The 22,273-nt window shown below is 41.6% G+C and overlaps 1 protein-coding gene across 1 annotated transcript in view; it reads right to left on the bottom strand.

The window, feature by feature from the left end:
* Positions 1–22,273, bottom strand: part of Ror1 (receptor tyrosine kinase like orphan receptor 1) — a 149,743-nt gene that overhangs the window by 88,910 nt on the left and 38,560 nt on the right. The window contains 1 exon segment of the mRNA XM_028870326.2: positions 21,855–21,885. Coding sequence (XP_028726159.1) covers positions 21,855–21,885 — 31 coding nt within the window.

Below are 22,273 nucleotides of genomic sequence, written 5' to 3'. Positions count from 1 at the left end.
GAGAGAGAGAGAGAGAGGAAAAAACAAACCAAAACATCTAATACAATGTGAATAAAGGAAGGGAGAGATTACTCTCGGACAGTTACTGTAGCCATGTGTGAAGGCATGAGGGTAGTCCTGGAATACATTAATATATACCAGCATCTGCTGGATGCTCATTCTATCTGTGTGCTTCAAAGAGCATGAGTAATCTCATTAAAGTCAGGGAAGATGTATCTACCAACACTCCACAGAAACGCCTGGGAAGACTAAGGCAGAGAGAAGGGAAAGAACTTTACTTGGGGTTAGCTGATGGCCTTGGTGGTAAGGACTGCTACTCCCTCTGCATTAGGAAAACACGCTGGTGTTGGAGATGAGAAATTTAGGGACTTTCTTTTTCAATCTTATAATTTAGTCTCTAAATGTTTTCAAGTGTGAATGATTAAAGATCTCCCATGGACCGATAGAACTAATTATGTGAAAATGAACATCCCATCAAAAGCAATTTATAGATTTAGTACAATCCCAATAAAAATTCTGATGACAAAACCAGAAAGAAAAATCCCTAAAATTCATATGGAAATATGCAAGTGTGAATGCACGTGCAAACGCGCACTCACACCCACCCCCCCCAAAAAAAAAACAATCTTGAACAAAAAAAAAAGAAATTGTCAGAGAGATCATATCAGATTCCAAGCTATAGTACAGAGTTACAGCAGGAAAACCAGTCATGTATATCAAGGGATGAAACATAAGATACAAATAAGAGTGTACCTAATTATAGCCATCGGATACTTGACAAGGAGGCCAAAATGCACACCCGGGAAAGACAGCATCTTCAGCAAACGATGATGGGAAAATGGATGTTTATATGTAAAAGAATAAAATTAGACCCATATCTATCACCCTTCACAAAAGTCAGCTCCAAATTGAGCAAAGACCTCAACATGAAATCTGAAAGCTGAAACTCCTAGAAGAAACATAGTCAGTACTGCTTAGACACATGTTCAGGAAAGGACTTTCTGAGTAGAACTGCATTTGCTCAGGGATTAAGGTCAACAACTGACAAATGAGACTCATCAAACTAAAAAGCTTCTGTAGAGCAAAGGAAACAACCAATCACGTGAACAGGAAGCCCACAGGTTGGGAGAGAATCCTTGTCAGCTACATAGCTGATAGAGGATTAACATTCAGAATATGTAAAGAACTCCAAAACAAAGATTCAAGAAAACTGTCAAATCCATTTAAAAAATGGGCTACAGATCTGGATAGAATTCTTAAAAGAAGAAGTAAAAATGGCCAAGAAAGACCCTAAAAAAGTGTTCAATATTCATAGCGATTAGACAAATGCAAATTAAAACTATTTTGAGATTTCATTTTAGCCCAGCAAGAATGTCTGAGATCAAGAGAGCATTTGAAAACAAACGCTGGCCAGGGTGCTTCATTCTCTGTTGATGGGATTGCAAAGTGATGTAGCCACTATGGAAATCAGGATGGCAAATCTTCAGAAAACTGAAAGCTGCCATAGGTTCCCATGATACCATGCATTGACATTTAGCCAAATGATCTGATAGCCTGCAGAGATACTTGTTCATACATGTTCATATCTGTTCTATCCACAGTAACCAGGAAATGGAAGCAGCCTAGATGTCCATCAACTGACAAATAGATAATGATAATGTGCTACATGTAAACAATGGGATTCTATTGGAAAGAAAAATGGAATCATGGCATTTTCAGGTATGGATAGAACTAGAAAATATAGTGAGGGAACCCACAGTCAGAAAGACAAATATTGCCAGTTCTTTCTATTTGGGAATCCTAGCTCTGAGTCTTTAGATGTGAGTATATAACCGGAAGTAACCACAGAATCCAGGAAAGTAGAAAAGGATCATGGGGATGAGGAGAGAAGAAGCTCTCGCGAGGGGGATCATAAGACACAGGCTCTATGAAAGGTGGAAGGAGAAACCAGGAGGAAACTTTAACTGGGGAGGAGGGGGTGGGAAACGAGGAAGGAGGAAGAAGAAGAGGTGGGCTCCCCAATAAGAACTCAAATATTCAGAGAATGTCCTCAGATCTAACTGGACTGCAAGGCCTATTGCTGGGTTGGGCATAGGAATGTCCCCAAGTCAGAGTCCTCAAGCATTTCAGAAAGCCCTGGCTACTGGGAGCATACACTGAGGTTAGGCATGCTGGTACTTAGCTGCTCAGCTCAGTACCCTGGGACACTGACAGAAGCTTGGCAGATATTACCTCCACTCTACCACATGCCAGGGACTATCCTGAGAACCCACGTACAAGACAGACACGGAGCTTGCCACAACCACCTACAGTCCTGAGAGGCCAAGTAACTCCCCTGCTGTCAACCACGGGGCACAGCTGCTTTCAGGGGACTCTCCCCTACCTTTGCCTCATCCGACCTCTTAACAGAAACAAAACGTGGCCATGTGTAGAGTAGAGGCAGCACCATCTGGTGGGGTCCTCCCTAACCCCGTGTAAGAGCCCGCCCAGAAGAACTAAGCAGGGAAATGGTAACGTCCTCATCCTGGCATTCCAAGGACTTACCCCACCTCACCTGCAAAAGCATTCCATTTCTTGTTTACAGGAAGCAACCAGTTCTCCTAAGGCTTTGGCCATTGTTTATTATTATTATTACTGGTTTTTTTTTTTTTTTTTGAGATATGATCTGTGTAGTCCAGACTGGCCTCAAACACGTGACTCTCTTGCCTCATCTCCTGAGTGTAGGATTAGAAGTGTGAAACACCATGGTGAGGAGCGCTGCCTTCCTCACCTGATCCTTCCTGCCTTTGGAACTCAGTTCAAGTCCAGCCTTTATCAGGAAACCCACACACATCCACTCTGCCCCCTTGACCTCTACCTCACAGAATTACATTTAATCCTTCAACTAGTTAACACCTAGTTCATCGAGTAGCACCTAAGATAGTCAAATGTGGGAGTGGAGAGAACAGATGTCTATAGGTTCCTGTGACTGAACAGTCCAGGGGCTTTAAGGGCAAAGGCTGGATCTTTAACTATACCATAGGGGCCAGCTTGGTCATGCAGCCACTCTTACTTGGCTAAGAGTGACCATGTCACAGCTTCCCTTCCACCTTTGGGAAAGGCAAGCTGTTCTTGTCCAGAGAGGAATGGATGCTGGAGATGTGCTCAGTGGTAGAGTGCCTGTCTAGCATGTACAAGGTCTGGGCCTCATCTCGCAAACTGCAAAGGAAATCAATCATCTCAGCAATAACAAAAGACCCAAACTAAAGACAGACTGAACAAGCCAGGACATCTGGTGAGCTTCACCTTCCTGAATCAAGTCCCTTGCACTGGAAGACAGCTGCCCTGTACTGGTCAGGCCGCAGGCACCAACAGAAGCAGAACTCCTATTATTCCCGACTTCTAGAAGGGAGCCCAACCTGAGGGCGGGGCTACAAAGGGGAGCTCGCTACTCTGACACAGCATTTTCATCCCAAAGGATGTCTTCCATTCCTGCATGTCCATGAACCCTCTGGGAATGGGGGAACCCATGGGACAGCTCATTGGACACTTTCCTTCAGGCCCTTCCAAGAAGCCCTGTCATTTGCCAATATGATCTTTCTTAATATTGTACAGATGATAGGCTGATCCATCTTCGGATGATCTAACTGCATTGAACTTTCTCTTATGAAACACTTTGTGGAGTTGCAATGTCTTAATTGTGGGGTGAGTGCTGAATGTCTTCAAGAGTACTGAGCCAAGTACTCCCACTGAGTCAAGCACTCCCACTGACGTTGGGAACTTCCAGTGGAAATGTTCATGGAGGGGAACCTGGAAGGTGAGTGTGAAAAGACTCAGCAAGTCCAGTTCTTCGAGCCCGATGTTGATAAACATACAGTTCTGTCTCAACTCACTGGCTGAGAATTTCCATACAGGGCTGCGGAGGGTCTCCCGGGCCTTGAAAACATCACAAGTCCTCTTCCCACAAAGAGAACAAGAAAAGCACAAGGGCAGTGGGAGAGAAAAGGACTATCAGAGGAGTGGTTTGGGAACCCCAGGCTGGCTTAGACTCCAAGCAAATAGTATTTTCTTGGTGTTCTTCTGTTCTACTGCTCTCCTTAACCCATGAAGTTTTACAAACCTTGAACACACAGTGTTCAAGGAAGTAAGGAAGTAAGTCGAGCCACGTGGGTGCAAGGCTGGAGGGGATCTGGTCTGCAGCTTCTGGAATGGGTAAGAAGGCACCTTGGTCTGCAGCACTCCTGAGCTGGTATGAAGGCAAGGGGGCACACAGAGCTTAGTGCAAAGTACACGGGCTCTTTAACTCCGTGGTGCCTTTAAATGTTGCTGATGTTGTTCACTGGGCACAGATACCCTGAGGTCATCTTCTGAATTCACATTTGGGAAAGCCTAGACTCTCGGTGGAAGCCGGAGTGTAGCCATCTGAGATCTGGACTTGGTTCATTCCTGACTCACAAGTGGACACAACACACCAAAACCCTCCATTCCCTAGCTATACCAAGAGGAGATTTAGAGGCTAGGTCACAAACATGGGGCCACAACCCCTAAGATTTTTGGTATGAGAGGTACAGGTTACCCTGACTCCCCATTCTTTGGCAAGCCTGGGGGACCCACCATTTTTTTTTAACTGGGATCAAGTCCTATTTCAAACACTAACATGGCTTCTGTCAACATGTGACTTTGAGGTCTTTGTCCTTCCCTCTCCACAAACATGCTGATGTTGCTCCTGTTAACAGCATCCCACCTCACATTCACATACACAGTCCCTTATGCCTCATGGGGGAACCAGGACAGAAACACAGGCTGTAAATCCAAGGTCAGCCTAGCGTATTTGACTAAGATCACCTTGGGGTCCCTGATGGTTGTAAGAATTGACAGGGTTGGTCCCGATTCTGCACCAGAACCTCTTTTCTTGGAAAATGGTCCTATTCTTTCAGCAAACTCAGACCCCAAAAAACCTCTGGGAACCATTTGCATACAGCGATGCAAAGAGAAGCCACGGAAAGCAGAGCCCTAAGAGGAGGCGAGACAGAAACCTCTTTGAAAGGCTTGCTGTGGACCAGGGACCTTGCTCAGTGGATGATAGCTGTCATCCAGCCTGCACAATCCTGGAGTCGATGCTATTACTGTCTAAGAAAGGCACCTCACTTCCAAGGTTCTCCACTCTTAGCCGGGGTCTGGCCTTGTCCTCCAGTTACTTACCCAGGGCTTGGGTATTAACCCACTGCTCTCCTTGCAGGAGGAGGGAGGGAGCATAAAGATTACAAATGAAGGGTCCTGCGCCAGGAACTAAGTGCTGGACTGAAACACGGTATGAAATGGGAAAGGCCATGTGGCAGGTGAGAGGGAAAGGGCATTGCCTGCAGACTGGGCCCTGGCACACGACGGGAGAGAACTCCCTTTCGTTGCCATCTCCCACCCCCTCCAGGGCTAGTTCTACTCTGTCAAAAATAGGCAAACCCAGAGAGAGAGAGAAAGCCTGCTAGTGTTTGGTGAGAAGGGGGAGTATCTACTAAGTGGAGACAGGTTTCTTCCTGGAGTAAGCAGATAGTTAAAGCCTGCCCGCCAATGAGCTGTGCATTGGGAAACGGTCAAAATGATGAATTTTATGTGTACTATCTATAATAGTGATAAAATAAGGAGGATTTCTCCAAACAACCAGACAATAGAATTACTTAGAGCTAGAGTCTGGCTCCTTTGCAGCATTGGCTGCCGAAGTATGAACTAGGCTCCTAGCATCAGCCCCTGTCAGAGACCCCCAGGATCTGCTGGCTGCGTCAGCAGACTATTTTGAAATGAACCTTAATCTAAAAGAATAACAGTTGACTTTGCAACTTCATGTGTTTCTCTTTGCAATTTGCCCCTTCTCTTTCATCTGGATGGTCACCCAAACAATCATATGTGTCTGTGCATGTGTGCACACATGCACACGTATGTGGATTTAATTCAAGAGGAAATGGAGCCTGGTGAATAGTGCTTTGATCCTGTCAGACTACCACTCCTGTTTTCTGAATGCCTATTTTTAGCTCTGGACAGAAAGCTGATTGAAACACACACTCTTCTGGAGAAGCCATGAGGTCTGTAGTGTTTGAACTAAGGGAAGTCTCTGAGGGGCAGGACTGTGTTGGAAAAAAAGAATTTGGAATAAAGTATGCCACAAAATTCATGATGAATGTCAACTGAGCAAGGCCACACATATAAATCTTGTATGCTATATTTAAATAAAAAAAGCTAAACTAAAAATAATGAAGTGAATAATATTGAAGACACTTTTCAAGCAGTGACATAAGTGGCTTTGCTTTTAAAATGTTCCCCTAGCAGTAGTGCAAAAAGAATGAAATTGATCATCTGAAACCAGAATTAAATGCCCTAGAGGAAAAACATTTGTATGCAATTTTAATATAATCTGGGCATGTAAGTCTCAACAGTTTTAAGAACAGTAAGGGGGAGGGTATAGAGTCTCACGCAGCCCAGATAGGCCTTGGACTTGCTATACAGCTGAAGATAGGCTCACAGGCCCTCTCTCATGAGTGCTAGGACTGAAGGCACTTGAAATCATGCTGGGGCTAGAACTTGAGCCCCTAAAAAGCTATTTTAAAACAGACAAATGTTAAGAAAAGAATACTATTTTATTCACAGATAGACTATTAAGTCTTTATTACAAAATCAAAGGACAGCTGATTTGAAATTTGAAAAGTTGTGGGTAATTTTTTTTTTAGATGAGACATAAGATATTAGAAAAGTTGGCATATTAATATTTCAGGTTATGGTTTACCACAAGGAAATTTCAAATTTACAAGAAATATCAATTACAGCCTGTGAAATTGAACTTATAGAGTGGGCATTGTTTCATCTTTTATATCTATCAAAGGATTTCAGTTTGGTATGACAAAAAGCTTATACTCTAATGCATAGTACTCCAGCCACTAGGTCAACATCTAGGCTTAGTGAAATTTAATAAGCCAATACCAATGGCTTTCTTATTGTTTTGACCTACTTTAGATATGGATTGGTAATATCTGTGCTCCAGAAATCACGAGAGTATTCAACTAATGTCTGATTTGACATATGGCCCACTCCATAAGAGGGAACCCATGCCCAACACTGCTTGAGTAACCAAGAACTAGAGACAAGATAGCCCAGAGACCTAGAGTGAAACTAAATACTCGTGATTTTGAAAGAAAAAAGTATCAATAAAATGACTCTTGATATTCAGCTATACTCACAGATCAGTGCCTTATCCAGTCATCATCAGAGAGGCTCCCTCTGGCAGCAGATGGGAACAGATGCAGAGACCCACAGCCAGATATTATGTGGAGAGTCAAAGGGGAGGCCTCCATCAAATCCCTTCAGAACTCAGGGAATCCCAGGAAAAAGGCGATGGAAAGATTGTAAGAGCCAGAGTGGACAAAGGCATCAGGAGAACCAAGTCCTCTAAAACAACTGAACAAGGCATAGATGAGCTCATGGAGAAGAAAGCAGCAAGCACAGGGCCTACATGGGTCTTCCCTAAGCCCTCTGTGAATATATTATAACTATTAACTTAGTATTTTTATAGGACTCCTGACCGTGAAAGCGAGTTGAGCTCTGACTCTTGTGCCTGCTCTTGGGACTCTTTTCCTCTTATTGGGCTGCTGTCAATGCTGATATGATAGTTTTTACTTCATCTTATTATATTTTGTCATGTTTGGTGGTTATCTTTTAGAAGCCTGTTTTTTGTTCTTGTTTTTTGTTTTTGTTTTTTTTTTTCCTAATGAGAGAGAGAGAAAGAGAGTGGATCTAGAGGGGAGGAGGGATGGGGAAGAATTGGAAAGAGTAGAGGGAGGGAAAACTATAATCAGGATTTACTGTATGAGAAGAGAATCTATTTTCAATAAAAGGAAAAAAATGGAAAAACAAAAGAAAATATTTATGCTCAAGTTTTCTGAAGCTGACTTTGGAAAACATGATGGGATAGAGCTGCTCCAACCATTTCAGATATGTGAGCAAAAACAATCACTGCCAGTGTTTCGAGGCATGGAGAGAGTCCACAGGCAATGGAAATGTTTATCACTGGGGCTTGCTGACTAGTCACTGAGGAGTCTCATAAAGGTAAACTCTACTGTTGATTCCGACGTATGCTACCAAAGACTCAATAGTCAAGGGCCCAAAATGGCACATGTTCTCACTGTTACCACACTATTACACCTTCTCATGGCTACCACACTGTATGAACCAGCTGACTTTAGAGCTTTAACAAAGGAGAAACTCACTAATACCTAGTAAGGCAGGTGCAGAATGTGTGTTTAACTGTGGCTTTTTGCATTACACGTCTACAATTGTTGAATTTATATATTTAATGAGAATTATTCTGCAGATATTAACTGTAACTGACAGTACTTCTTGAACTGGCTACAAAAACTATAAGAAAAATTTTGAAGAATGCTTTATTGGATATCGATTATAAATTGAGTATTGCTTTTCAATTTTTGTACTATAACTTTGAATTTGATACAAATGCTACTAAGTTGCTAAAAGATTTAGCAAATTCATTTAATTTGGATAGACATAAATAGGAAACTAATAAATTATTGTTCAACATCAAATCAACTCTTGAAAAAACGATGAACCAGTTTTTATCAGTGTAGGTAGGGATATTAAACAAATGGTGATTTGGTAGTCAACTTAGTTACCAGAAAACTGTATTTGGAATAACTTGACAATATAGATCTGTGTTTTTTTAATAGTTAATCTTATTAAACTCAATGGCACCAATTATTTCTGATAAAATTTAGCATCAAAAAGCATGTTATCAATATGAAATATACACTGGACATTGAAGACTTATAAAAAATAATATAGGACATTTCATTATAAAATAGTAAAGTTACTCAAATGCAAATTCTTGCTATTGGGGTTAGAAATGCCCTAGGGATAATTAATAGCTAGCATGGGTCAGTCATCAATCACCTTTTAATATATTGCTGTACCAAATATCACATACTATAAATATATGTATATGTATGTGACTTATTAAGGAATAATGGATAAGCCAAATTTATATTTGTCCAGTTTCAGAAAATGAGTGGAGAGTAGGGCCATTGGAGGTAATAAATATATTAGGCCTGCTATTGAGGTGATTGATGCTTGACTCATGATAACTAATAAATTAATCCTAGGGCACTTCTAACACCAATGGCAAGAATTTGCATTTGTGTTACTGTACTGCTTTTCAAGTTCTAGGAGTGTGTTCCTAAATTTATATAAGAGCAAGGCCAACAGTGTCAGGTGATCTCAGGTGGCCTGACCTATTGCTAATTGAACTTTGGAAGCAGTAACCACTGGCAGTCACTATGGAGTATTTATAGAAAAAATAGTGACATACTTTATTTTAGCATGTATATTTTTCATAGTAATGATACTCTGTAAAAGTGAGTGGTTTAGGGTAAGAAGTATTAGGTGATTGACATTATTTAATAAAAAGGAATAGATTTATGATTTTCATGTAGCTTTAGGGAAGTCTTGGAGTTTCATTTAAGGTGTGCTATAAAGCTGGAAATGAACCTCTGTGAACTGGTCTCTACAAGAGGCCTCAGCTGTGAACCAACTTTGGCCTTCTTAGAATTCAAGTTCTTCACATCCATGCCAGTGAAGTTTGAGACCTGCAGAGAAAGGGAGTACTATGTGATCCAGTGTTGGTAGGACAAAAAGCTCTCACTCAAGATCTCTGAGCACCCACCAATATACATTCATTTCCTGCTAATCCTAGAGTATACTTCCTTGCCTGTGTTAAAAATTGTTTCATGAATATAAATCACTGAATGTTATGAGTTCTTTTAGCTATGAAGTGCTTAAGATGACCAAATATGTAGTTCCTGTAAGTATTCTTGATGATTTCCTTCAACAAGGGGAGGGGATATACCAGTGTAAGCTCTGTAATCTACTTTTGCATCTATACAGCGAAAATGGCTGATGTCTGTCCCCAGATTTCAAGGAGGCCAAGTATGATAGTTAATCTTGTCAATTTGACTAAATTTAGAGCCACCACAGAAACACTCCTCTGAGTGTGATCATGAGGGTGCTTTCTAGGACTGACTGAGGACGGAAGATTTACCCTGAAAATAGGCAATATTCTCCCATGGCTGGCATAGAGCAGAGCTTCATGTTTATCCCTGGCATAGAGTGGAGGCTGGTGTCTACCCCAGCTTCCAAATATAGTCATAGAGTCCCAGGAAGCAAATTTAAAGGAGCTTCCTGTTTTAAGTCTCTTCTTTTAACAGTTTCTTCAGAATCTTAGAGTATGTTCTTAGGGGCCATTTTCCTATAAATCTTTCTTACTGATTCAACATACCTGGACAGGGTCTTGTTTAGAATGGACAGAACGTTCATGACAGAAAAGAGAACTTCTGACATCTTAGAGTAGAGAAAAAGAACCTAGGAGCTGATGGCACAGAATTCAAAACCTCGATGAAGTTTTATAATAATAGAGGAAATAATACATTGGGTTTCAATTAGTTATCAAATTCAGTTGGATGAAACCTTAGGAGACCTTGAGCCCAAGTTCTTCAGTGCACAAAAGGGAAACTTATGGGCCAGGGAAGGTAAGCTTTTTGCCTAAGGTCACTGGCTAGTGAGTGACAGAGAAAGGTTAGAACCCAGGCCTCTTCTCTTCAAGTGTTTGTTTCCCAAAGTGTGTGAGTCAGTGGCACCCCCAAGCCCTAGGAGCACGTTAGAAATGCGGAGCCGTCTACTCTCCAACTTAACACACGCTTGCTGACTTGCTACCACACACTGCACACTAGGTACTGTGTGAGGTGTGGAGACAGTCACAGGTAATGCCAGGAACAAGAAGCTCACAGCTTAGCAGACGAGCTTCCAGAAAATGTCTGCCTAGAAGGCGAGGATTTTTCCCTTTTTGGATGTGTCCAGCACACAAAGGCGATCTTCACAAGTGTCATCTGAACGGGAGCTTTCCACACCCTGTTCATAGAGGTTGCTGAGTGACAAGGGTGGCTTGTGACACAGGAGGCTGGCTTCTCAACCTTCTGTACTCTTGGCCTGTCCCCCTGGGATTGGAAATTCTCCTTGTCTAATCTCCCCACATTCCCGCCATCTGTCCTTGCTCTGAGGAATGCAAAGTCTAAGATGGTTTTGATGAGGACACCGTGCTTTGCTGGCTTCACTGGAATGGTGTCCCTCTGTGGTCTGGCCCAGCTGCTGAGTGACTTTCTGGTCTCCTCTCTACAGGACATCACATCTCCAAACTGCCTGAGTAGCTGTGTTGAAAGATCTCCTTGAGTTTATCTTGAGTTGAAAGTTATATTATCACTTCCTGGGGTGGGCCAGCACCCAGCTTTACTTTTTCACTATGCCTGAGACTTGGAAACAGATAAAAGGAGAGTGAAAAAAACAAAACAGTAAAAGCTACTTCTTTTTTTTTTTTTTTTTTTTTTTTTTTTCCTTGAAAGGGTTTTCAGCCAAAAGCTGATGAGAGAAAAGGAAATAAAGGTCTCAAGGTCTCTGGCTGAGGGTCACAGCAGGGAAGTTAGTCCACAGGAGGGCTCTGCCTGTAAAGAAGGTCTAGCCTCTTTGTTCAGACAGTAGTGGTGACAATGATAATGTTAGCTAGCATTATTCAGCTCCTAACATGTGCCAGGCAAACTCTTACCTCTGACACATGAAGCATTTTATTAGTTAAACTAATCTTCAACATCCTGGTGACATAGATCCTGTGCTGGTTGGTTTTATGTCAACTTGACACAATACTGGGGCATTTGGGAAGAGGAAACCTTGGGGAAAAAATGCTTCTGTGAGATTTGCCTATGGGCAAATCTTTTGGGCATTTTCTTGTTAATGATTTATGTGAGGGCTAGCCCCCTGTGGGCAGTGCCACTCCTGAGTAGGTGGTCCTAAGCTGTATAAGAAAGAAGGCTGAACAAGCCATGAGAAGCAGGCCGGTGAACAACACTCCTCCATGATCTCTGCTTCAGTTCCTGCCCCCAGGTTCTGCCCTGAATTCCAGCCCCAGTTCCCATCAGTGACGGAGTGTGACCTGAGATTTGTAAGCTAAACAAACCCTTTCATTCCCAAGTTGCTTTTGCTCATGGTGTTTTATCACAGCAATAGAAACTCTAACTATGATGGATACTTTTCAAATAACACAGCCTTTAAACAGAAAGAACTGAAGAAGACCCCAGAGGATGAAAGAAAAAGAAATGCATATACCTTCAACTTAGAGAATGCCGAGTGTATGGTAAATGCCATGCTAAGGTTGCTCATGTGTTAGGTGAGAGGGTACATAGAAAACACAAAAGCTGAACTTTGTTAGACACAGAGTCCTGTGGTGTTTTCTAACTTGCCCTGGCCTCTTTTCCAACATTCTTTATAATCCTGTGAAATGGCCATCCCTGGGGAAGGCAGGATGGGTCTTGAATGCCCCCAAAGCTTGATTTCCAGACAACTGGCATGACTTGACCTGTTGGAAACTCTCTTTAACAGTCCCACTCACAAGCTTGTCTTCACTTGACTAGTCATGTAGTTTCAACAGTGGCAAAGTTCTGGTCCCATGATACTGGTTAAGAAAGAAATGATTACATTTGCCTGTAGCAATTCCAGCTGGGAGAAATAAGAGTGGGGCCACAAAGCTCAAAGGCATCTAAGCAAAGAGATGTCCACTGGCCTCTGAATCCTCTGACACAGGGATAAAGGGTATTTACATGAGAGGAGCTGTGTGTATGCCCAAGAAAGCAAGGCCCTGTGTCTTCCTTCTGGCACTCTATGAGACACAACACCAGCAGATCATGAAGCCGAGGCACAAGTGTCAGCTGCTGGAGTGCTGAAGGAAGCCCAACACACTCACGGAGGCCCTTGGCAAACAGTAGCAGATTCCTGCTCTAAGGACCCCTCTGGCTAATCACCGAGGGAGCATGCTCACAGTGCACTGGCTTCTGTGGTTGTATTGTCAGGTAATGAAGGCTCTGTATACTTAGTCCAGAAAATTCTCTGGACAAATCACAAGGACACCACACTGCAATTTCACAAGGGAGGCAAGCTGATATCCAGAACAGCCATATTACATCATTTGAATTATTTAAGTTTTTTTTTAAAAAAGAAAAAAGACCAACAAATGCTTGGCCAGCTACTCTGACTGAGAAAAATGATACAAGCTACTAAAATCAAGAATGAAATGAAAGATGCCATTACTAATGTCACAGAAATGAAAAGAACAACATGGGAATAATACCGCAGACAACTATATGCCAACAACCTGGGAAATCTAAACAGAATGGACAAACTTCATGGAAGACACAGGCTATCCAAACTGACGAGGAAGAAAAAAACTTAAGTCTATCCATAACAAGTAAAGAAGTTGAACTAGTAATTTTAAAACTTTTCAAGTAGATTTCATGGTGAATTATATCAACATCTGCATGAATGAACAGAATTCCCTCATAGGGTTCCTAAACAAGGAAATGCTTCCCAAATTATTTGAAGACTTTTGTATTCAGATATATTTTGTATACTTCTACTAGAACTGCAAAAAGATAATACAAGAAGTCTAGAGATTAATGCCCTTTATAAACACAGAAAACAAAGCTCTCAATAAAACGCCAGCAAATCAAACAAAAGAGGTCAATGAGATGGCTCAGCAGGTAAAGGTATTTGATCCCCAGGACCCACATGGTGGAAGGAGGAGACCAACTCCTGCAAATTGTCCTCTGACTTCCATATGTGCATGCCTCAATCTATATATTTTTAAGATTTATTTATTATTATAGATGGTTCTGAGCCATCTCTCAGCCCCCCCAATATATATAACTTAAAGAATTCAAATATTTTAAAAGAATGTAAGTAACATACATAAGGGATCTTTATATTGTAACCAAGTAGAATAAATTCTATGAATAACTGTTTGATCAATCAATGTAATACCCTACACTGAGGACTAACAAAATCCCATAATCATCTCAATGGACACAGAGACATTATTTAGCAAAGCCCAATATCTTCACATAATGAAAACCACACGTGAAGAGAGGAATAAAGAGGTGACTTTTTCTCAACCTGATACAGGGCATCTATGAAAAACCCATAGCTGCCATCAAATTCAATGGTGAAACACTGAAAGTGTTCCCTTTTAGATGAGGGAAAAGGATAGGATCTGCCCTTTTATCACGTCTACTCAACATTGTGTGATCAAGTCCAGCTAGGGCCAATGGGTGGGAGATAGAAATAAAAGGTGTCCATGATGAGGAGGAAGAAGCTCAAGAACTTGACATTGCAGATAACATCATCTTATGGATGGAGAGTCATAGGGAATACACACACACACACACACACACACACACACACACACACACACACAGATGCACACATAAATAGAATACACACACATACAGATGTACACAGAAACACATATACATACACACACAGACACATACAAAGGGCTATATGGAACAAGCTCATGTCTATATCTCACAAAGTATACAGGACATAGGATCTGTTTATAGAAATGTAGAATGAATAATCTGAAATGAAACCAAAGCCATAGAATTAATATAAAATAACTAAATATATAGAAGTATATATATATTATTTCTAAAAAGGGAGCTGGAATTGTAGAACAAACTCTATATAACTATGTAGGGAAATTAAATAAATGGAATGATATACTCATGTTCACAGAACAGAAGATGTAATATCGTTTACATAGGAATACTCCCCAAATCAAAAGACTGGTCAATGTATTTTTCAAAACCCCACATGATTTTCATCACTATTAAGAAGACTAATTTTAAGATACACTCGGAAATGTAAGTGACCCAGAACATAGGGCAAGCTTTGAACAAAGAACAACATTGAAGATGTGATGGCCAATTGTTATTTGTCATGTTGTCAAGGTATGGTTCCTAACTATTCAGTCAGATCCTAGACTAGTTGTTGCTCTGACAGTACTTACTGACTGACTATGGAGGTTGTCCTTGGTATTTGGATGGGCCTGACCCAGTTAGCTTTAGGGCCTGTAAGAGCAAAATTGAGGCTTCCCACCTGACGATTACAGCCAGAGGAGTAGCCCCATGGCTTGAGCTCATCTTAGCAACTTACTTCACAGATTTTGAACTTGACCCACATATTCACATAGCCAATTTCCTGCAATATCTATCTACCTACGTACCTATCTATCTATCTATCTATCTATCTACTAATCAATCATCTACCTATATATATATTCTACTGTTTCTGTTATCTAATGAAACACTGATTAGTACAGAAAACTCACTTCCTGACTTTAAAACTCACTACAAATCCCATGAAACTGTAGTAAAGCAGATTCCATGAAACTGACACCGGCAAGAAGCACAGATCAATGGAGAAGAATTCCAGAAATAGGCACATAAATTTATGGTCAATAGGTTTAAAGAGCACAATACAAAGAGTAAAGAAATGTCTTTTCAAGAAGAAAATGGTACTGGAACTGTTGGAATGGATATGGAGAATGACTCTATACTCACAATGGCATACCATATACAAGAATCAACTCAAAACAAACTAAAATAGAAACATAAGATCTAAAACTATAAACTAACACTATGAGAAGGAACGATAGAAGAAAAATGTTGTGAGCTTGTGTTAGGCAATGCTTTCTCAAAAGTATAAATAACCATACCTGAGGATGGATTATACTTTGTCAATCGGAAAAAAAAAAGTGCTTTAAAGAACACTACCAAGAAAATGTAAGGATAATGCAGAGAATGACAGGAACATGTGACGTCATATATCTGAGAAGGATACATATGTAAACCATATAGAGAACCCTGGTAAGCAAAGAATTGTAGCTAGAATTTTCCTACCTTGCCCACAGTCAGGACAAATCTTTGTCACCTGCCAGTCCCACAGCTACTCAGACCCAACCAAATAAACACAGAGACTTATATTGCTTACAAACTGCATGGCCATGGCAGGCTTCTTACTAACTGTTCTTATAGCTTAAATTAATCCATTTCCATAAATCTATACCTTGCTACGTGGCTCGTGGCTTACCAGCATGTTCACATGCTGCTTGTCCTGGCTGCGGCTGGCAGTGACTCCTTCTGCCTTCCTGTTCTTTTATTTCTCCTCCCTGTTAGTCCCACCTATACTTCCTGCCTAGCCACGGGCCAATCAGTGTTTTATTTATTGACTAATCAAAGCAACACATTTGCCATACAGAACATCCCACAGCAAAAAATGAAAAGAAAAAATTCTCAAATGATTTACAGAGAATTTTAAAAGATATTTCCCAAAGATACACAAATATCCAATAAGTACATAAAAGATACTCAATATCATTAGCCCCTAGAAAAATGAAAATTAAAGCACTGTAAAGGGCCAGGATGGCTGAGGAAGATCGTAGATAGACAACTGATAGATGGACAGATAGATGATACATGGATAGACAGATAAAACTTTTAGTATAAAAGCAAGGTCAGAGCACACGTGGAGAAATTTAAATCCTTTTGCCTTGTTGTTGTTGTTTATTTGTTAATATAAAATTGTGCAGCTCCTTTAGAAAACACCTTTGCCATTCTGCAAAAGTTTAAACACATAGTCTTCATATGTTCCAAGAATTACTCTTCCATGTACAAACCTAAGAAGTTGAAAACACGCACTCCCACCCCCCAAAAAACCCTTGTACATGGCATTATGCTGAATAAGCAAAACTCAGAAGCAACCCAAGTGTCCAACAGATAAGAAATAAACAAAATGTGACTTAATCTCATAGTGGAATACCACTCACCCACAAAAACAATGAAGCAATGGATGCTATAATGTGGTTCAACTCCTAACTATTATATTAAAGTCAAATAAGCCTAACACAAAAGCATAGCATTGTGCTGTAGTAACAAGGGCTGCACAACTCTGACTATACCAACACTAAGCTGTACACTTTAAAATCACCAACAAGATGGTTATGCAGAAAGAGAGGAAGTGGGGAGAGAAAGTAAGAACCCGCCCCGTGCTCACATTAAAAAACAAATACAAGCTGGGCGGTGGTGGCGCACGCCTTTAATCCCAGCACTCGGGAGGCAGAGCCAGGCGGATCTCTGTGAGTTCGAGGCCAGCCTAGGCTACCAAGTGAGTTCCAGGAAAGGCGCAAAGCTACACAGAGAAACCCTGTCTCGAAAAATCAAAAAAAAAAAAAAAATGAATTTAATAAAAATGAAAGAGTCTACATGGGTCCTTCTGTGCCTTGAGACTCAGCACTCCAGGCCAGCACAGTATGAACAGAACCTTAAATGTTTCTCATGAGATCAGTGTGGTTCTGGCCGGAAGTTGACAGTGATGGGCAGTCTGTGGGTATTGGGCTTCTGTCAGGGCCAGAGATGCTGCCTTATATATGGGAAGGACAGCAGTGACAGAAGCATCTCAGTAGGAGAAAAGAGAAATCAGTCACCTGGCCACTAGTTTCCTCTCAGTGTGGCTGTAAGATTTTTTTTGTACAACAGACTGATGGGGATGTCTTCTGTATGCTGTGAATGTGTTGCTCTGATTGACTGACAAATAAAACGCTGATTGGCCAGTAGCCAGGATAAGCAGAGAGGAGAATTCTGGGAAGTGGAAGGCTGAGTCAGTAGATGCTGCCAGCTGCTGCCGTCATGAGAAGCAAAATGTAAAGTACTGGTAAGCCACAAGCCAGGTGGTAACTTATATATTAATAGAAATGGGTTAATTTAAGATATAAAAACTAGATAGCAAGAAGCCTGCCACAACCATACAGTTTATAAGTAATATAAGTCTCTTACTTGGGTCTGAGTGGCTGCAGGCCCTGGCGGGACTGGAGAAAACTCCAATTACAATAGACAGCATTCTGAATATTACCTAGGATCCATAACCTTTTTTCTTCTCATTATCCAATAATTACTTGTAAAGGTTCTCATATTTTGGAGAAATATATTTGGCCAGTGTATCCTGGGCAAGATTTTGCACTCTTTTTTTTTTTGGTTTTTTCGAGACAGGGTTTCTCTGTGTAGCTTTGCGCCTTTCCTGGTACTCACTTGGTAGCCCAGGCTGGCCTCGAACTCACAGAGATCCGCCTGCCTCTGCCTCCCGAGTGCTGGGATTAAAGGCGTGCGCCACCACCGCCCGGCTAAGATTTTGCACTCTTAAGAATTATCTGTTGAACTGTGTCCTCTCTACAAATTAGAATAAGGAGGCTCTATCCTCCAGAAACACAGAATGCAATCTTAGCCCTAGCATAGTACTACTAATGCTTTTTACAAAATTATTTGGAGAACATTTTGGGGAGAACACCACAGAGCATCAAGCCCAAACTGAAGTAATGCATCCATGAGCCAATGAATGTCATCAAGTTCTGGTAAGCCCCAGGAAAATATAGAAATCCTCCCTTGCAATGCTTAGGATGAGCCAACTGTACAGATGCCTTGCTATTAGAATTCTAGCTCCCAGAGCTGTATGATACATGTCTTAGCTATGCAGTTTACATCACTTGGAGATAGATGACATATGTCATTCATTGTTATTTAGCATGCACACCTAAAATGTTTATTATAAATATGCTATGTGAAGCTGTCAGCAGCCCATGCATTTTTTATTTTCTGTGTGTCTTGATTCCATTGGAAATCATGTCAAGCGACTGACTTACACTATCTAGATTTAAGTAAATACACTCTTAGATGCACATTGACAAAGTTGTCTAGTGACACTTTCGCCCAGCTACATCTCCACTGATGAGTGGCATGTGACCACACTCTTCAGTTTATACATGCTGAGGCAATGGGTACATTTAAGACTAATGTGCATGATGGGACTATAAAATCAATAGCATATTCTATAATGATGATTATCAGATATGATCCCATATGTGTGCTTGAACATGGTACACAAAATTCTCCAAAGTTAAGTCCATTTGGACAATGGAGGAAAAATAATTTTATAGCCTTAACATATAAAATTATATACATTATATGTGTGTCTAGCCTGTGAGCAGAATACTCAGTTGTACAAAATAACGTTAAAATTATAGATTTTCATAGTCTGGGCTTTCAATTATAGAACACCAATTTTACACACATTTTTTTATTTGGAGTATGAAGGTGAATTTGTCAATGTGGGTAGGTGGAACATTGTCACTTGGCAGTGTTGCTTGTTTGATTTAGACCTTTTACATCCTTAGACAGTATGAGGCTCCACTGTGCTCATGTTCCAGGGCTTGTACTGCCAGGGGTGGTCTAGAGTCTAGCAAACAAACACAGCAGCACTAAAGCCTGAGGTTATAAACAGACACCATCTAAAACCCTCAAACTCACTCTTACTCTCAGCCAAACAACCATCCCGAAGCTGTTTTGTGAAAACTGGAATTGGTTGGTCCCTCAGAAGGAGGGACGGGAGCCGTCCTGGGCTGAAGTCTCAGAGCCTGGCTTTGAAACCTGGTTTCTGCCTCCTGTATCTCATTCATCTGATGTTCTGGATATTAGGACAGTGTCTTGGGTGCTAATTTTATTTTATTTTCAGTGACTCTGACTGTGCTACTTACAAGTAAACTTGTAAACTGCATGCCACTTCTATTTTGGGGCAAAAGCAGATCTCAAAGAAGGCCATTCACGTTATCCTTAATGCTGTGATGTCCCTACAGCTCTCATGTTGCTTATTTCTGACCTGCTTCTGGGTTTGCCTGCTCACTGGGGGCGCTGAGGGCACAGATGGGAACTACCATCCTATCTGGGAGTTGATCTTAGGAACTCTTACAGACAGAGTAAGCACTGGTAGTCAAGAAAGGAGGCAATGCCATGGGTTGTTAAGGGAAAGAAACATTGGGGCTGGTAGATGGCTCAGTGGGCAATGGCGCTGGCTGGACAAGCATGAGGACTGGAGTTCAAGTCTTCTGAAGTCACACAAAATGCCAAGTATGGTGTGTGGGTGGCTGGAACCCCAGGACTGCGGGCAGGGGGAAAGGAGACAGGATAACTGTTGGGACCTGCTGGTCAGCAGCCTAACTTTGGGTTCAGTGAGAGATCCTATCTCAGGGGACTAAAGCAGAGGCTGACGGAGCAGGAGGACACATTCTTTGGGCGTCAGCACACGCACTTGCACACACTAAGTAAAGAAAACACAAGTATCACAATGACAACGAGGAGTGCCAAAATGGTAGAAATTGAGCAGGGAAAGGCCCCGGGAAGTTTCCAACTTGGGTTGAAGATTTTTAGGTGAATCAACACGGTTGACCTAAGCAAACACGGCAGCTCTACACAGTGTGTTGTTGCTGCTAAACTCAGCAGACAGCAAACGTGAAAGACCAATGTCTAATGTCAACAGATCCCCTCAGCTGTGGTTAGGTATCATTAATGAACTTCAGTCTCCTCTGCAAGTATATCAACTCACAAAGCTTCAAGATTATCTCTATACAATTACATCACCAGAAAGATGGCCATCAAGAAAAAGCCAACACATACAGAAAGGAGGACGTGTTAGTATTTAAAAACCATTGGGACTGCAGAGAACTACCTTTCTCATGCAAAATCAGCAGACAGAAAGTCAATAGCCCTGGGCTGAACCGTAAAGGAAAGTTAGTGAACCACAAAAGCGGCCTGTGACCGGATTACCAGCCACATTAGAAACACAGATTAATATGAACGAATAAGGGACCTGTGTGGGAAGTGGTTTTAAGGCATGTAACAAAAGTTTTAATCTTTGTTTAAATAAGACTTCAAAAGAATTCCATAAACAATGGAATAGTTGAGACAACTGAAAAAAAAAAAAAAAAGAAGTTAGCTTCAAGAGATGCTAGGCTGAGTGGCTGATTGGGCAAACTTCCGAGTGTCCTGAGATCAAGCAATAGTTGAGATCGCAGTCGGTAGAATGCAATTAGCACTCGGTGATTTTAAAGACTCTTTCACAGTTGCCTTTAACTGGCTGATGAAACAGCAGAGCAGTGTGGCTGAAGGCCAATGTTTATTTTTACCCAGTACCTATTTTATTAATGGGATTGCGGGCCATGGGCCTCCAGGTACACACCAATGCACTAAAATACCCCACTCTGTAATTAAGTGGCCCAGAGGGGATTAGAGCAGGCTAAGTGGCTGCTACTTTTCACCCTGGTGTGGTCCAAGCCAGGCATGCTGAGGCCCTCATGGCAGACCTGGTGAATTCTACCTCATAAGACTACAGAATGCGGAGGGGTGGTGTGGGGGACTGCAAAGCCATGTTTGAATAAATGGGTCTTTCTCTCCAAATAAAAATATACATAAAGAGAAAAAAAAATACCTCCTCAAGTAGATGTTTCTAGAGTGAAAGATGAGGATCCCTCAGCCAGAATAATAAACGCATCAACAATAGCATCATTTAAAGAAATGGAATCCTTAAACCCCATTATCAAGGGACTTGGAAGGAATCTAACTTCCAGGGGACTCTCATTCCAAGATAGGGCTCACCCTCCTCTTTGTGAGTTACAGCTTCAGCTGCTGAGTTCTTTGAAAGGAATAAAAAATAAAGTGATCAGCTAATGTTGCCCTGTGCAATAATTCAAAGCATCAAAAATGCTTGCAGAATGTAAAACAGACCCTGTTAGCAGGAGGAAAGTTCCTAAGCCAGCACTCTATCATTTTTTTTTTTGTTTGTTTGATTTGACCAAATCCGCTGTTGCCGCTAACCGTTAGATTCATTTAAAAATAGTAAATGTAGGAAGAGGTTTGCTTTGATCAGTCAGATTCCTGATTGCCAGGCTAGAGATTACTGCCAGGGCTGGTCTCCTGTGGGGCTTCACATCAGAGAGAAAGCAAAGGCAAAGGCATCTGGAAACACAGTGTTCTGGCCCCAGCACAGGACAACATTGCCGCTGCCCAGAAACCTACCGGAGAAATGCTTAGGAACGACAGAGCATAGAGATGTGGAGTACTTACGAGGATCCTGGACTTGCAGTAGGAGCAGGTCCTGAAAAATGAGAACAACAAAGGAAACAGTCTGGGTAACTGGAGGGTGGGGGAGAGTGTCCACCAATGACAGTGCAAGTTCCCACCCTTACTGATTTTTCCTGGATTCACTCTTTTGCCTTTTGTTTTTTCCAGTCCCCTCTATGAATCAAAGCATATCAGTGAGAACGTGCCTACCTCCCACAGCACAGGGGCTGAAAAACGCTCAGACAAATGCAAAGCACTATTCACAGAGTATCTCCTGCCCCTCTAGGAGGCTCAGTGACTGCATGTGGGCAGGCATTCATTCACGTTCCCCACACCTAGGGGTGGGGTCCCCATGTTGAGAGCTACAGGGGCACAAGGGTTTGGAGTGGGCGAAGTGAGGTCAGAGAGAAGCAGTCTCCTCT

This window comes from Peromyscus leucopus, chromosome 2 (genome assembly GCF_004664715.2).
Source record: "Peromyscus leucopus breed LL Stock chromosome 2, UCI_PerLeu_2.1, whole genome shotgun sequence".
NCBI classification, from domain to species: Eukaryota; Metazoa; Chordata; class Mammalia; order Rodentia; family Cricetidae; genus Peromyscus; species Peromyscus leucopus.
This window is presented reverse-complemented; position numbering and strand designations above follow the sequence as displayed.